This window comes from Vigna unguiculata, chromosome 1 (assembly GCF_004118075.2).
Source record: "Vigna unguiculata cultivar IT97K-499-35 chromosome 1, ASM411807v1, whole genome shotgun sequence".
Lineage (NCBI taxonomy): Eukaryota > Viridiplantae > Streptophyta > Magnoliopsida > Fabales > Fabaceae > Vigna > Vigna unguiculata.
The window spans coordinates 12,874,049-12,892,257 of NC_040279.1; the positions used below are offsets into that span (position 1 = coordinate 12,874,049).

The 18,209-nt window shown below is 32.0% G+C and overlaps 1 protein-coding gene across 1 annotated transcript; it reads left to right on the top strand.

Moving 5' to 3' along the window:
* The first annotated feature begins 10,327 nt into the window (after positions 1–10,327).
* Positions 10,328–16,352, top strand: LOC114183859 (dnaJ homolog dnj-5). Its single transcript, XM_028071022.1, has 9 exons — positions 10,328–11,594; positions 12,704–12,833; positions 13,203–13,699; positions 14,102–14,182; positions 14,323–14,427; positions 15,150–15,263; positions 15,356–15,439; positions 15,518–15,589; positions 15,666–16,352. Exons 1-9 carry the CDS (start codon positions 11,274–11,276, stop codon positions 15,933–15,935), a joined length of 1,674 nt encoding a protein of 557 aa, XP_027926823.1. The 5' UTR covers positions 10,328–11,273; the 3' UTR covers positions 15,936–16,352.
* The last annotated feature ends 1,857 nt before the right edge of the window (positions 16,353–18,209 follow it).

An 18,209-nucleotide genomic window follows, 5' to 3' on the forward strand; every position in this document is an offset into this window, starting at 1 on the left:
TATGATAAATTATTTTTTTATAATAAATAATTATATCTTAATTTATAAGTGCTAATAATTTAATTTATATTTACAAATTGAAATAATATGATATAGAAAAATTAATCTTCTGAATACTTTTATTTTTAAAATTTTACCAATTTGACAAGTTGGACAATATGGGTAATGGACTAATAGATTAAAAACTCTAATTTGACTCATCAAATTTTGGCTGCTGACAAATCGACCCACTAATCAAAACCTACTTTATCATTCTTAACCTTTACAAAATGTGACTAAACTAACTAAATATGAAAAATGTTGAACCTTCTATCATTTCAAAACTTAGTTTAATGTTGATTATTATGATATATTTTCTTGGTTATGTTAAAAAAATTTAAGCTTCCATAAACTAGTGTTTGATGTGACTTGTTGACTTATTTGGAAAGTTCTAAATGTTACTATGTTTTGAGATTTTAATTAACCTTTATGTACTTGTTGAATCATATCACAACCATGTTTCAAATTCTTAAAAATATCTATGTTCAAACCACTACACAGCAAAATCAACCACATATGGTGACATCAAACCCTTTCTAAACAAATCTTATCACAGACAAAAAAATAACAATTAATCTTTCTAACAATCTCATATTGTGTGATGTTTTTAGAGATGATAATGGTCATCACATTTTGAACTATGTTGGTTCATGTGAGATTACAAACATCATTTGTAGGAGAATTTTTCCCTGTTGAGGCCAACTTACCTTGTAAATGGATTCTCAGGAGTCTGTCCCGTGTTTTGCAGACCCTGAATCTCTAACTTGATAAGAAAACTTGTCAAACTCATTTTAATTCATCGTTTTTGTGAATAAGTGAGATCATTTGGTTCATATGGATCACAAAACCTTCAAATTTCAATAGTAACTTTAGTAAATTATAATCAAAATCAATATGTAAGCCGATAATGCTTTTCTAATAAAAGTAATGACTGGATTAGATATCTAACAAGATTTTGTGCATACAAAAATTCATTGAGTAATATAATTCAAATATATGAAAGTTTTAAGATATGCACCATTTATTTATTATTTATTACTTTATCTAATTTAATATTATATAGAAGGATATAACTCGATTAGCAAAGGATAACATCTAGCTTTAGAGAGAAGGGCATTCATCTTAAAGAAATTTACGTTTATAAAAACAATTTATTTTAGAGTTTTGAATAAATCAATCAATATTCTTATAATATATTTTACTTGTATTATCCTTTTTGCATCAAAGTTTGCTAGTGTATCATTTGGATTTGAAGTTTAGCTTTTTATTTTTCAAAATGATAAAGTTAGGCATTTCGACAACCTACGTGTTTATAATTGTATCACACCTAGCCGGTCTTGCTAGCACATCAGCACATATCATCCTTCACCAACATACTTATATCGGCAAAGACTGGGGGACTGGTGTACCACACCTAGCTAACTCAACCAAATAATAATAATAATAATAATAATAAACGATCACCACATATATACAGAAAATAATTCAGGTAGCCGGCCCAGGCTGACCTAAGCCTAACCGGCCTAAACCGATAACCCAAGCCGCTAAAGTAATAACCAGCCTAGGACGACATGCGAACAATGACGGCATAAGCCGCTAAAGAAGTAATCGGACTACACCGACCACTCTAAGAGACTTGACGAAACCAAAACACTCCTAAAAATCAGTAAGCCCACAATAATCAGGACTAAGGGCCTAGGCTAAGGTCCAGGCCCACCTATGGCCCAAACCAGGGCCCAGCTCGTGGAATGGTCAAACATAATTAATAATCTATAAATACACTTGGACCCCACAAATTAAAGGTACGCATTCATTACTTCCTTAATCACCTTATTTGTTTCTGAGAGCTTTCGCTGACTTGAGCTTCGGAGTCTCTTTTGCAGGTAACCCCTCCTTGGTCCCAGCTGACATATGCCAACCGGGAAAAGGCCTACTGAGGAGATAGCGGACTATATGGGTAAGGCGACACTTGTGCCTAACTTATCTTATTTGTTCTCTGCAGGAACAATAATGTTGATTTGAAATTTTTTGCTAAATTTTTAATGTGGGTTCTTTATTTCGACCCACACATTCTACAAGTCAAATGAGTTTTACTTTTTGTTCCTGTAGAGAACAAATAAGATATGTTAGACACAAGCATTACCTTACTCTGGTCCGCCATCTCCTCAGTAGGCTTCCTCCTGGTTGATACATGTCGCTTATGGATATCTCGGTACAATCGGTTTGGACCCGAGGGGGGTTACCTGCAGAAGGGACTCCGAAGCTCAAGTCAGCAAAATCTCTAAGAAAGTCAAATCTGGTGATTAGGGAAGCAATGAATGCGTACCTTTAATTCGTGAGGTCCATGCATATTTATAGATTATTAATTATGTCTGGCCACATCATGGGCTGGGCCCTTATTTGGGTTGTAGGTGGGCCTAAGCCCTAGCCCAGGTTCTTAGTTCGATTATTGTGGGCGTGATGAATCTTATGGAAATGTTCTGGTTTTGCCAAGTCCTTGGTTAGTTTCCTAGAGTTAACGGCCTAAGCTGGTTACTCTTTAACGGCCTAGGCCGCTATTGTTGCTTTGGTTTGTTTGATCAATATTGCTCCTTAGCGGCTTAGGTCGGGTACCTTAGCATGTGTATGATAACTGTTATTATTTACATCCTTGGTAGTTACACGGAAAAGTTTTCTGGTTATTATTCGGCTAGGTGTGGTACACCAGTCCCCCAACCTTTGCCGATATAGTTCTGACGGTAAAGGATGATAAGTGTTTGTCGTTTTTGGCTAGGCCGGCTGGGTGTGGTACACTTTCAAACTTCACAAGCTAACAAGAACCTGCATTACCTAGTGTAGTTCAACTCAAAATTATTTTTTTCTTGTTTATATTGGTTGTGGATTATTTAATGGATTGAGTATATTGTTGTTATGCAAATGGTTGGTAATAAATATGAATGCATCTTTTTGGGTGTGAGCTGACGTATTTAACCTCCAAAATTCTTATGGCCTAGATATGATATGCAAAAGTTAATGTTAGTTTAAAATGTAGGCTATATGATGCTGACTGTACTAAACCTAGGCGGCTTAGTCCGACTATAGCTATAAGACCCGTCCACATAGCTGCCAAGGATGTAAATAATCACCATACAAATGCCAAGCAAATGAAAGTAACCAGCCTAAACCGCTATAAGAGTAGCCCGTCTAGGTCACTAAAGAAGTAGTCGGCATAAGTTGGTATCTTAAAGAAACTAAACGAGAACTTAGCATAGTGTTACCAGCAAAACCCATAAGGCCTGCGATAGTCATGCTAAGTGACATGGACCAAGGCCCAAGCCCACCTAAGGCCCAAACAGAGGCCCGGCCCATGACATGGCCATATATAATTAATAACCTATAAATATGCATGGACCCCAACAATTAAAGGTACGCATTCATTACTCCCTTAATTACGAGATTTGACTTTTTGAGAGTTTTTTGCTGACTTGAGCGTCAGAGTCTCTTCCGTAGGTAACCCCTCTCGGGTCAAAACCGATCCACACTAAGATACCCATAAGTGACATATAGCAGCCGGAAGGAAGCCTACTGAGGAGATTGAGGATTGAGGTAAGGTAATACTTGTGTCTGACATATCTTATTTGTTCTCCGCAAGAACACTGACTAAAACAGAATATGGACATCTTGCTTCAATAAAGAATTTTGATGAATTATGGAGAAATGTGGAAGACTTAATGATTATTTATGGAGAAGTTTTGAAGACTAAATGAAAGTTTGGATTCAAGAGTTAATTTTAAAGTCTTATAATTATGGTTGTTGAAATAATGTAATTTGTGTATGTCATTTAAGATAGTAAATGTAGAAGGTCATAAGTCAAAAGGCATAACCCAAGCAACAATACTGAATCACTTGAGAAAAATAATATTTTCAAAATACACGGTGATAACTAGTAATTGATATTATCATGTTTTTATTTTAGTTTATTTTTATATTTATTATTATTATTTTATTTTTGGATTTTATTTGATATTTTAGGTTTTATTCAAATCAATTTATGACAAATTAAACCAAGAATTATGTAAACAAAGAATAAAAATATCTACAAGATACTAACACAATTTGTCATGCCTTGTAATAGAACAAGATTGATGAAAGATCTTAAGTCAATTATGTTATCGTTCCATTCATTTACTATTTGGTTGTTGTTTTGTATTTGTTTTAAAAGATGTGGACAACTTCGAATCATGAGTTGTTTGCTTCATAATGCAATTGCACTGACCTAAGATCTTATCCTACTAACTTGCTTCTATTCTAAACATGAACACTTGTGTCATATTGTTCAGATGACATTTCAATTCTCTAGTTAATAGTTTTCATATTATGAACTTATTCAATGCTTAATTTTAAGCATGCTGGAAAAAATATCCTATCATAGAAATCTAGAGAACATGTGATGCAAAGAAGCCAAGAGGTGGACTCCAAAGAGTTTAGTTGAAACACAAATCATACTCCCTAGTTGAGAAAAAAAACATATAATGCAATGATCCATTAAACTAGATTTGAATGGGAGAGTACATGGATGGAAGAAAAAGGAAAAGGAAAATGTAACATAATATGTCAAATGCACTAGAGTGGTGTATGACTAAGCAACTTAAACAACAACAATAATGCAGGACTGCACCATAATGCCTAATTAAAAATTGCAGGACTACAAAAAACTGAAACTATAACACTGACAGACTCATGCATTAGACATGTAGATGAACACAAATAAAACAGACGCGGATCAAGCATCGACTGGATTTAGCACACAACTAGTTCCAAACATTGAGATTCATCAAGAACGATCAAGTAGAACAACACCAAACACGAAAAAAAAAAATTAACACAAGTCAAATCACCAAAGCTATATATACCACATAATACAAACCTAATTGGCTGGTTTATAATTGTTTATGGTTTTCATAAAAATATGTCAATGAATGTTCAATGAAAATAGACGCACAAAGCTTATAGACGCAAGTAAGAATGAGAAAGTTGATTAAACATAGATAAAAATCCAAGAGCATTTGTACATTATGATTTAACCGATTAGAACAATGAGCTAATTACTGTAAACAAATTACAAAATGAAAAGTAAGTCTCATGTGGATCTAGCAACTAAAGACTTGAATTGGTATGTGAATCAGGAACGAAATGGAGAACGTAATAGATCCAAATGTTGATTGAAGAATGGATGGAAGCTGCCACGCCACTTGGAGATCGATCACGCAAAGATAAGTGGATGCAGAGTCGCCACTTGAGCCACACACTCAAGATAAGACTATAAAGAGAGTTGACACTCTCTCCTCTCACAAAATGTGCAGAGTTTCTATTCTATAAAATCCAAATCTATTTATACACAAGTGCAACCCTCAATTTATAAAGAGTGGCTTGTTGAATTAAGGCTAGTTAATCCTAACTTGACAAAGGTTAACTCCTAGTTACAACCACTAATTATGGGCGATTGAAGCATGCTCACTCCTTATAGAAGCAAGTGTATTCCTTGTAAGCCACACAAGCTGGAGCACACGACCAATCCATGCCATGACGTGCATGCTGGGTGCTAATAATGTTGCTAGGCATGCTTCTGTTGGGCGGTCTAAGGTGTGTGTTAGGTGCCACTTCGTTGCATGCACCTCCTCCAATGATACTAAGACATTCTTTTATGTGTTGCTCTTTTGGACTGATTGGAATTACATCAAGTGAGTAGGGGTGACAAGGTGGGTCACGCTTTGTGGGCTGGGTTGCAATTTTCAACCTATCATCCTACTTTAACTTGTCTTGTCTAATTCATCAAATTTGTGAACCAAAGGTAGTTTGGATGAGTTTGTCCACTAGCCTCCTTTTGTAAAATTAAAAATTAAATAAAAAATTGTTTAAAAATTTAACTTTTCTATATTACTTGACTTTAATGATGTAACATGCAATATTATTGTAATTAAAATCACGCTTAAAAATTATATTTTTTAATTATTAATTATAATAGAATAATTTAACATGTAAATATAATAAGTATTTTACTAAAAACATGAATTAATCAATCCAAAACTTAGAAAATATTTATGTGATTAACATTTTAAATATATATATATATATATATATATATGTATATTAGAAATTAAAAAGTTAAGAAAAAAATTGTGCGTCAACCTATTTATAACCTATTTATTGATAAGATGGATTAAGATTTTCGGCACATTTTAGTTCGACGAGTCATTTTGACTTATACTTTTTTATGGATTTATAACAAACTAAACTAAAATAGAAAGATAGTTGTTTATTATTCCTACCTCAAACTAGTATAAATTAACTATTAACCTACTAATATGATTATAATACGTAAATGATACTATATTATAATACTTATAGTATAGTATACTATACTTATATACTATACATATATAACTTGGTAAGGATTCAAGGTAAGGATCGCATCCTGACACTCTAAGGAGTCAGTTAGTCTCACTTAGAGCGGACTGACTCCTGTGGTGAGAGTAGCAAGAGGCCTGAAATTCATTAAGGGCTAACCTTGTGGTGAGGGAAAATGATTCATTGTAACACTTGTAACACATAGCTTGGGGGTGAGCAGAGGTATCCACCACAAGTGCAAGCATCCGCTGAATCTGACCAGGGATATATGTAATTCGGATGAGTAGAGTCAAATCTTAGTGTATTGATTGAAAGGTCATAACATGCTTGGTTGATATGTATACATGGAATTGTGAAATTATATCTGATTGTATTAATGAAATTTTTGTTGGCTCTAGCTTACCCCTTTTGCTTGTTGATTGCTTTCTATGTTGTACTTTTATCCTTGCGATGATCATCAATTTATTATGGGAGCAGATGAGAGAGTTGCTCGCAGTCAACAAAGGAGGGATGATTTCGTTGCATAGTCTGCATGGGCTGGACTTTAATTTCTTAATGGGTTTTCTTTAGGGCTATGACCCATGTATTGTCTTATGCTTTATTACTCTACCTTCATCTGTTAGACTTTTCATCTGTTCTGTTGGCATCATGGTGTGCCTAGCTTTGTAGGAGTTGTGTTAAGGACCCCAGGACTGCGTTGTTGTACTATTTGTGTGTGGTGTTTCTTTTAATTATGCTTATTAATTAAATGGGACATCACAGTTTTGATCTTCACTTTTCTTTTATCAATTTAAAAAAAAATGAATTTATTCTTTTGTTTTTCATCAATATACCTATTTAAAAAACAAATTTAATATTAATTTTTTTTATCATAATCTAATCAAACATTAAGAGACATAACTACTACAAAAAATTATAATAATCAAGTGCACTTAAAAATTGTCTATAACAAATCACATAATACATTACTTACTCTTCTATATTCATAAAAAATAAATAATATACAAAATGTCATAAGATAAAATATAGTGCTAAATATTAGACAAGTATTTCATTACCAAGTTAGACAAGAGAAAGTTACCTTCTTTTTTCTTTAAAAATTGGGATAAAAATAATGAGTTTCTGTTTAACCTGTTTTTTTTTTCTTTAGTAACAAAAAATTAGGTAAAAATGAGAGATAAGTACAACATATGAAAAACTCGGAAAACAATAAAAAGAGGAAATGAAAATTATCTTAATAATTTTTTTTTCTTTATTATATTTGATTTTATATTTTACTATTTATTAACATTAAATATTATACTTTAAAAAAATAAAAAAAATATCTAACTTAATTTTTATTAATTTTTTAATATATTATTACCTAATTTAAAAAAATAGACATAATTTAAAAAATTTAATAATATATAATTTTAAAAAGTGTAAACATATAATTTAATAAAATTGAAAAATTAAAAAAAATTTGAAAAAAATTTGGGGACCGTGGCCCCACCAGCTCCTAAAGAGCTCCGCCACTGGATGTAAACATGCTTGTAATTAAAATCATTAATACTTAAAAATTATGTTTTTTAATTATTAATTATAATAGAATAATTTAACATATAAATATAATATAAATATAATAAGTATTTTACTAAAAATATGAATTAATCCATAAAAACTTAAAAAATATTTATGTGATTAAACATTTTTAATATATATATATATATATATATTAATTAGAAATTAAAAAGTTAAGAGAAAAATTGTGGGTTGACAAGATGGATTAAGATTTTCATGACATTTTAGTACGATAAGTCATTTTAACTTATACTTTTTTTATGGATCAATAATAAACTAAACCAAAATAGAAAGATAGTTCTTTATTATCGCTACCTCAAACTAGTATAAATTAACTATTAACTGACTAATATGATTATAATACGTAAATGATACTATACTTAAAATACTAATGACACCCGAAGGTATTTGAGAGATTTAATTAAGACCTATCTAAAAACTATTAATATAATTAATTTAAGGTTGGTGTTTTCATTAATTATACATCTATGTTGAAATCCAAACTAACTTGAACATTAAATTAAAGTATAGATACACCCAACCCTATGTTAGAGGAGAATATCTTAAAAGTTTTACAACGAATCTAAGATATTGAAAAAAATGGAAAAACAATGATATTATAAGCTCAATTCAATCAATTGTTCAAGAATCCACTTTCGTCTACTTGAATAATCTATTTATTTTCCCTTGAAAAACACAATCATTTGCCACTGTTTTCATATATTACATATTTTGAGTATAGATTTTATTTATTTTTTATTAGTGCTGATCTGTCAATAATTAATTTTCGACTGTTTTTGTATTATTAATTAGTACTAAATATTTACTGATTCATTTTCGTTAATTATTATTATTATTATTTTCAAACATAAAAAGGTTATGTTTTATATTATACATATATAAAAATGTCAGCAACACATAAAGATATAAAAAGAAATTTAAATGTTCACATAGCAATGCAATGTATTACATCAATGCCAAGTACATATGCATGGAGATTAGGTTGGATAACCCAGAGGTTGACTTCAAACCCTACTTGATGGAAACAAGATCTTTAACTTAAATAAATACTATTAATACCTTTTTTTTATTCAAAGCAAAGAATTACACGGGACTCGAACAATTTTTTAATCTATCTTGGTATAACAAGTGACAAAACTTGATAAACAAATATTTTTATTAGTTAATATGATACCATGAATTCATTTTTATTGTTTTAATGCTTATATTATAATTTATTTATTGCCAATATTACTCACCTAACCTAACACATTTTAATGTTACTCATGATTTGTTTCTTTCCTTACTTACCCAATAGTTAAATTCAGCTACCACCTTCCCTTTCTCTCTCTTAATCTTCAAACACATTACCATACATTTTTCTTCACCATTATTACTCATCATCTTCTTTCTTTAAATCTTCAACCATAAGACCAAAGCTAAGAAATCTCCATTAATCGCATCCAAACTTTGGACAATAATTGATATATATTACGAAGACTTTTATTATTATTTTTTTTAAATCACGACTTTAGGAATGGAATTATTCTTTGCGGCTTTGAGGTTTGACCAACATTAAACCAATCTCAAACTAAAGTTATTTACAAAATAATTAAGTTAGGATAATGCTTTTTTAAAGGGAAAATTACATCGACAACTCATTTAATTATACTTCTTCATACACCTTTTCCTTTTCACCTTAATTCCTTTTCTAATTCATACATGTTTACATACACTGCTATGTACTTCTTATGTAGAGGGTGGACAAATTATTTTTTTATAGCAAAAGTTCATTATTCAAAGAAAAAACAATTTTTGAAAAATAAAATATTTTTTAACACTATCAGCAATTGCTGTTGTAAAAAAAGTACTCTTAATTAGAAATATATTAACTAATTAAATAAAAAATCAAGAGAAAGAAGTTTTAATACTTCAAAAATAATTTAAAAAGTTGTATACAAATTATTGAGAAGTTTAATGTTCCTTTAAATTAATGTTCTGCCGCGAGAAACTAATGAATGGTACAAAAAGAATAAATGATTTGTCTGAAATATTTTTGAATGGATTAAGAGAATCTTGTCTTGTTGTATTAGTTGAATGGAAAAGGTTTTAGAAGGAAATTAATGTACTTAATAAGAAGCAACATTAGAATTAGGAATTACAACATTCAATGCAGTGTGATGGACCCCACTGCATCATTATTACACACCTCTCCAACCCTAATCCACAAAGCAACCCAATTAATATTTCTGAACAAAAATAAAAGCAAATAATAATAATTATAATTTAAAAAATTATGTCAAATTCTCTCTCCCTCTCTCCTCTTCTGCAACAAAACAACTCTCTCACTCGTCTCTTCACCCTTTACAAGACTTTTTGAAACTTTTAAACTTACTCTCTCTTTTTCACAAGCAATCCCTGAGAGGAATAAAAATTAAAACAAAATCAAAAAGAGAAAGAAAGGCGAAGGTTATCTTCTCATTCTGCAAAAAATCCAATAACCCCTTCTTCCCCTTTTCCTCATTCTCTGTCGGTGGTGTTCCGGAGTCTCAACTTCGATCTTCTCCTTCAGTGCCTCATACCCTTTTCTCTTAGGGCTCCCACGGCTTCGGGGTCACTTTCAAGTTCTTTACTTTCAGCGGTTTTCGCCCCATTCTGCAGTGCTAGGTCTTCAACCCGGAAAAAGGGTCGAGGTTGATAGCGCTGGAGTTCAAGTGGGGCGTGGAAAAGGGAAAGGGGTCGCATTGTGTTTGTCAAAAAGAGAGGGTTTTTATCTTCTTATTCGACTGTGTATTACTTTGTGTGTTTTTATGTTTCTGTGGGGCTTCCGTGAACAGTGCTTGCTTTTCGGAAGCTTATTTCGGAAGCAATTTACCCCCCTTTTGAACGTGATTGTATTTAGTGCCCTCATGGACTCGCACAATGTTCTCTTTTGATCTCATCGATAGGGGGGGTTTTGTGTTTTATCTTCTTTCCCTTTTTGGACGAGGAGAACTGGTCTTGTGAAACCCGTGAATTTGGTGGATTTATGTAGGGAGTTGGAGTAGCGGGCCTTATTTATTTCACTTATTTGAATTTTTGTAGATCAAGGTGGTGGTTTGTTTATGGATGGCATTGATGATCTAGGGTCAAAAGGGTTTGGATATATGAGGCATTGGATCGATGGTGATGGAAATCAATAGTATCAGCAATTTGTTATTCTGTTTGGAATGATGAGATGAGGTGCCTGTTGTAGTCGTAGGAGTAAGGTTTCACCAAGATTCTGGGGAATTTGAGAGGCCTTGGTGATGGAGGATATAGGGTTGTTCAAGCAGTGTTGGCAATGGTTTCGGTCGCAGAAGGTCGCCGGCTGGCGTGCGCGAACCGTGGTGACTTGTTGCCGAGACAGGATTGCTATGTTCTTTGAACGGCATTGGCCTATGGTGTGCCGGGGTTGCTCCCGATTTGGGAGCTTACTTAGGTTGTCATTGATTTTCTGGAAGGACTCTGCTCTGAGGGGCTTTCAGTCCTTCATTAAGTTTGGTCCAGTGATGCTTCTGCTTATAATGTGGAGCTGCTTTCTTAGTCTGACTTCGATGTATTGCTTGGTATACGTGCTTGTTAGTATGGTATGTCTTTGTTTCAACTCGTCTAAATCTTCATTCTTTTGGTTATGGGTTTCTGATCCGTGTGTCAAAGTCTGTTGTCTAGGTATATATTCTTGGGGCAAATTACACTAACATCTCTTGAGGTTTAACGAAATTACACTGGATACCCCTTTCATTTTTAGCATTACTTTGATCTTTCTTGATCTTTAACTGCATAAGAAGTTAAGGGAGATTCTGGAATAGCAGGAAGCATATATGGAGATGCATTGTTTTATAAATTTAGGGGGCTTGTGTAGGGTCAAGAGAGGGTAGAATATGAAGTGAATTTTGCTAAACTTTGGGGTGTAAGTGTAATTTGTCCTTATTTCTCCTTTAGCTGTTTTTTGTGTAATTGTTATACTCACTTCAGTCGGATAGCAGTTTTAAGTTAACTTATCCTTTAGTGGTATGATTGAATGGCTTTTTACAATTGGCTTTATTTGTCGTATTCTATAATATATCATGGTACAAGAAACTCACTATTGTATTTTAACAATCATTCTTAGAACGTTGCATTACTATGTAAGAATTTTATGATAGAATTAGGTTTCAAGCTTCAGGGAACAGTGTTATTTTTATTAAAACAATATTCTCAAAAAGTGAACTACAAGTGCTTGTCTAGATGTTCATGTCAACTGATTCAGATTATTTGGTTGCATTGATTTTAATTTCTTCTGTAGGGGAACGCATTGATGGCATTGGTTTTTTCTTATATTGAGTCTTTTGTAGAACCTGCATATAATGACAGAAATAGAAACATTATTATGGCTGAACGGGGGTTAAACAGTTTCCTGGCATAAGGAGCTAAGCATAATAATCAATCATTGTGTCCATCTAACATCCTATTTCAAAATTACTATCTCTGTTTACCTTTATTTGAATTCATTTAGACACATTTATTTATACAAAAAGGTGCCTTTTAATAGCAAGTATATAAATTGCATTGTTCAGTCTCTTGCTTCTGTACGCATTTTGACATTGGTTTGCCACCTTAAATTTGGTGTAATAGTTGTTCTGTATTTGGTTGCTCAGTTCAATTTAGTAGCAAATAATTTATACATTGCTTCTCATAGTTCAATTGAATGCTTCAGGGTGTTGCTGGAGTTGCTGTCCAATACTTAGGGTATACTCCTGGGCTTTTTATTGTCGGCCTTTTTGCCATCCTTATTTTGTGGATGTATGCTAACTTCTGGATAACTGGAACGTTACTCATAGTAGGAGGTATGGTATTCTTGTTTTCTTTGGCATTACACTTTATATTCTCCTAAGGACAAGAATTAGATGAAAACACCTCTTTTGTAATATGTACACTGTTATTAATCTCTTCATACTTAAGGAAATATCTTTTGGTTGTGTTTATGATCCCTATCAATTGTCCCATTTTCTTTGGTCATATGACTAATTTCCAGCTATTAAAAAGGTAGGGCCTTATTTTTACCATCTGCTTGACTCTGTAATGTGTTGTTGGCTATTATTGATATGAAACTCACTTCAGTTGACAATCTTTTATGGGCAATGCTGGACTTCTATTGTTGTTCAATATTTTACCTTTGTAATCCTCAAATTTTGTTTTCAATTATCCTCTTGCAGGTTATTTATTCTCCCTAAATCATGCACGTTTGGTGGTATTAGTTGGAACTATATATGCTATATATTGTGTTCAAGTACGAGTTGGATGGCTGGGTGTTTTTCTTGCTATAAACCTTGCATTCCTCTCCAATGATATTTTGAATTTTCTGCTCCAATGGTTTGATAATGTGAGTGAAAGCTCACATTCTGAAGAGCATAAGCAATCAGAAACAGTTGTGGAAGATGACTTCTCTGAAGAGTGTGAATATCCTATCCCTACTGAAGAATCTGAGAATTTGCATTCTTGTAAATCATCCAGTAAACCTGCTGTTACCACAGCAGTTGTTGATAACAAGAAAGAACTTTCTGTTAACAAAATTGTCAGAGAACAAGAAACAACAAGCTCAACTGATGAAATGAAAAGGATATTGAAGAGTCTGAATCATTATGATGCCCTTGGATTTAGCCGCCACAAGAAAATTGATGCAGCAGTTTTGAAAAAGGAATACAGAAAAAAGGTATTTTTTTTTAGTTTTATTTTGCTTTGCCTGTTTACTTTTTTCTTAATTGTTATCAAAATATTTATTTAGGCAACTGTTATGTGTTGAAGCAATATTGTGTTACAATGTATGAGGAATCACCTTTGGAATTAAATTATATTGTGTTTACTAGCCTACTTAAAAAGTGCTTGGTTTGTTTTCTGTTTTCATTTATTAATTAAAAAAACGTCCCCATTTCTTCATTTTGTTTTCTGTTTTCAGCATTTGCTTCTCAAAATCTTGACATCAGAAACATAATGATGAGGGTTATTTGTAACTATTAGTTAAAATGTCACTAGTAAATGAAACGTTATAAAGACTCTCTTATGTGCTGATCTGATGTTTTATTGTATATTACCATTTTTTATTAATTATGTGCAGGCTATGCTTGTGCATCCTGATAAAAATATGGGCAGTTCTTTGGCAAGCGAGTCATTTAAGAAGCTTCAATGTGCATATGAGGTAAAGTTTGAAGTACACACTGCAGAGCTTTTCTTATAGTTGATAGATAAACTTTTAATGTTCATTTGATACATAATGTGTATAACATAATTTTTCCTCGCTTTTGGTTCCTCCCATTAACTAGTTAAATGAAACTTTAGGTTCTTTCTGACTCCGTGAAGAAACGAGATTATGATGAGAAATTAAGAAAAGAAGAAACCATGGCTAAAAGTGTCTGCCAGAGATCTCATAGTAGTTCACATCAGGTAAATATGATATGATATTCTTGTAAATGACTAACATATCTTCTCAGGTTGTGTTTGTGTGCGTATATATGTACAGTCCCTACATTTTATAAATTGATGTTTGCATTTTTGAAATCAAGAATCTGTGTCGGACATTAGTATCCACCTTCTCACATTTAGTACCTTATAGAGTGAAATTAATGTTTTGCATTGTTTTGATAACAGGACTGGTTGTTTTGACCAGAGAACTGATGATCTGGTCCAATATCTGGTTTAAATAAACCCCAGAATCGGCCTTAAAAACTTGTTCAGTGGGTCAGTGAAAATACTTAATATGATTTTTGACGTTTGAATTTTAAATCCGTTTCTTCACCAGTTCAATAACTGACCTGGTTTTGAAAACATTTGCTTTTTCACATCGCTTACAATTCAAATTTTGACCCTACCATTGTAAACCATAATGTTTTGACAGTGGCTTCTGTTAATCATTATTCTTTCTAAAGTTGAATATTCTGCTGTCATTTTTTCAAATGTTAGAGTTCACTTAAGGACTGTAATCAATTTCGTGATATAAAATAGAAAGAATGGAGACATGAAATAAGATAAATGATAATAATAGCATAACATGATATCCAAACGACATCAAAATATTGTTACGTGTGGACCAATTTGCTCAACTATTTGGGTGATTGATGATCTTTATTATAAAAATAGTGATGATACATGTGATGTGTTCTGTTTAGGATAACGCTGATTATCGTTCTGAAGAGTCCAGACGAATACAGTGCACCAAGTGTGGGAATTCACATATTTGGGTATGTACCAACAGGAGTAAGGCCAAAGCAAGATGGTGTCAGGTATGATTTTTTCCTTTATTTAAAAATTACATGTTTTTCTATTTATGTGTATTGAAAATTGTAGTGAATTTTGGTGGCTTATCTGGAAACAGGACTGCTGTCAGTTTCATCAAGCCAAGGATGGAGATGGATGGGTTGAATATAAAGGGTCTTTGGTTTTTGACAGGCCTCAAAAGGTAGATTGGTGATGGATGGAAAATAATTAAGTTAAATTAATGTGAATTAGTTTGTGAATCATGATATTCTGTTGATAGGTGGAGATTCCACGAGCTTTTGTTTGTGCTGAAAGCAAAATTTTTGATGTGTCAGAATGGGCTATATGCCAGGTGAGTATAAGATTAAAGAGAAGATTGGATTTGAAGGTTTATAGGTGGAGTGAGAGGTTATTTGATTTTGTTGCAGGGAATGGCTTGCAGGCCAAATACCCATAGACCGAGTTTCCATGTAAACATGGTTGGGTTGGAGAAGAACCAGCGATGCAACTCAAGTAGATTCCCTTGGGATTTTGATGCTGAAATGATGGATGAAGATGAAGAGGCATTTGAGCTGTGGCTTGAGCAGGCCCTGGCATCAGGTCTCTTTTGTGAGACCTCCAAACGCAGGAAGAGTTGGAGTCCATTCAAACTGCATCAAAAGAAAGGGAAGAAGCAATGGCGAAGAACCTCCTGCTGAACACTCAGATCAAACCAAACGGATTCACCAAAACTCATGCATTTCATTGCTCAGATCAAAGCAAGAAGGTTTCCAATCTTATCAACAACATTCCACATATTATGTAGTAGTAAGGTATTACAACTGCACAAATTCTTTGCTCATTCAGCTTGGTTACCTTACCTTACCTTACCAAGGACTACTACACTCACTTTTCCTCCTTTGTACATACACCTAATAAAAATTTCTCATTTGCTAAATGCCTTTATCACCCACATCTATTCTGCACATTTTTTCATCACATTACGTATTAGGTCATTCACATTCATAGCATATGGATCATATAAGATGTAGTGTGACACTTTTCTTATTCAGATTCTCACTTCATTTGTATTCAGACCACTCACTTTTTTAGATTAAACTACCCCTTATTTTAAATGCTTATCCAAATTATTATTTATATTCAATTAAAATAGCTGCAAACAAAAATGTAATTATTTTTTTTTTCCTTCCAGAGATCTACTTGAAATGCTTTAAATAATCGGAGACTGTTTTATTAACTAAATTATCCAAATACCAGTTCAATGAATAATAGAATAGAACTCACATGGCGTGGGACCCTCTCATTCTTTACAACACTGCAACTCTGCAACCCTGTCTACACTCCAACTTCAATTGTTTTCTATTCACACCACAACAAATTCAAGTTTACAAGTTTCATTAAAACCAAAACCATAGTGAATGCTTATTTGCTAGTTTTTTGCTCTCTTTTTTTTTTCTTATGAAGAAATTGAAGCTGTGAAATACACTGATTTGACTTCAATTACGAGTTGTATATATAATAATGATAAAAATTCGTTTATTCTGAAAGGTAATATTTTTTAAGGATTTCCACTATTCTAGGAGATTGGTTGAATTAAATTAATTGGTCTAAAACTTTAAAGGATTTAATTTATTTGATCGAGTTGATTAGGTTAATCGAAACTGATGAACGTGAGCTTATGTTGAATGAAAATATTGTTGTGACTATGTCAAAAGAGATTAAGTTGTTTTTGACGATGCTCATATGTAAAGAATAGTTTAGAATAAATAAATCTTCATAGGATATGAATGTGTTTAGATATGTTGTGAATTAAGTTAGGTTATTCTTAAAATCAATTTAATCACAACATAATCAATTATAAAAGTTATGTGTGAATTATATCATTTTTAAATATAATAAATGTTAAAAATATTAAAATTGTCATATTAATCAATCAAGTTATTAGTTTATTAGGTTAAGTTTGGAGAATGATCCTTAATTTTGCAATCAGATCAATCGAATATTGCAATCAGATCAATCGAATAGATTAATAACATAATCGATTAATCTTATAAGACAAAAATTATTTAAAACTTAGTCTTCTTTCTCATCTTCAAGTAATGACTTTTGTAATTAAAATAAGAGAAAAAAAATACTTGAGAGTTCTTGAAAAAATAATCATTCTTTTTCAAGTCTCCATAAAGATTCAAAGATTGAATTGGTTCTAAGGTTTTTTTTTTGGTATAGGATTGTTGTGCAAAATTTGCAGATTTCCAAGTGCACTTGTTTTATATTATTTTTGTTGTCATTTTTCTATATTTTCTTCTTTATAAGTGATAGGTATAGGTAATTATTGTGTAGTATTACCTTGGTTGAAATTTTTGAAGTGTATTTTAAGTTCTTATATATTTAGAGTGAATCTTGTAATCCTAATTCTTGATATTCTAGTGAAAATTCTAGTTAGGATGATTAAAAACTTGATGTAAATTTGTTAAAATTGAATCGGTACTATGTGTTATGTTTTTCTTTCATAATTTTAGTATCTTATTAATTGTAAATATTCTAAACTATGCACGTATATACCCTGCATTTTCTTTTTTACAAATATAATAGAAATGGTTAAAGTGATTGAATAAGATGTAGAATCCTCCTTGTGTCGGTTTGAACATGCGTTGATCTGTTGTGGGTATCAATTCTTTAACATTTCCACATATAACATTGTCCAAATTTAATAATCATACGTAAAGTTAAACATATCACGTATAAGCCACTCCTTTATTTTTTAATAATTGATTTACGAGAAAAAAATGTATATTTATCTCTTTTAAGTTTCAGATAGCATTAGTTTTTTGCTAATTAATTTCTCGAGTCTGACTTATAAAACAATTGTTAAGATTCTTCAGTCTTCGGTAATAGCTTCATATTCAAATAATAACTATGAAATCACGTTAAATATTAAAAAAAAAAAATCATGCTATTCCATTACAAGATTG

Coding starts and splice junctions, on each gene's coding strand:
- LOC114183859 (XM_028071022.1), top strand. CDS start 11,274: ATGGAGGATATAGGGTTGTTCAAGCAGTGTTGGCAATGGTTTCGGTCG. Junction 15,440..15,517: donor TTTTTGACAGGCCTCAAAAG/GTAGATTGGTGA, acceptor TTCTGTTGATAG/GTGGAGATTCCACGAGCTTT. Junction 15,590..15,665: donor CAGAATGGGCTATATGCCAG/GTGAGTATAAGA, acceptor ATTTTGTTGCAG/GGAATGGCTTGCAGGCCAAA.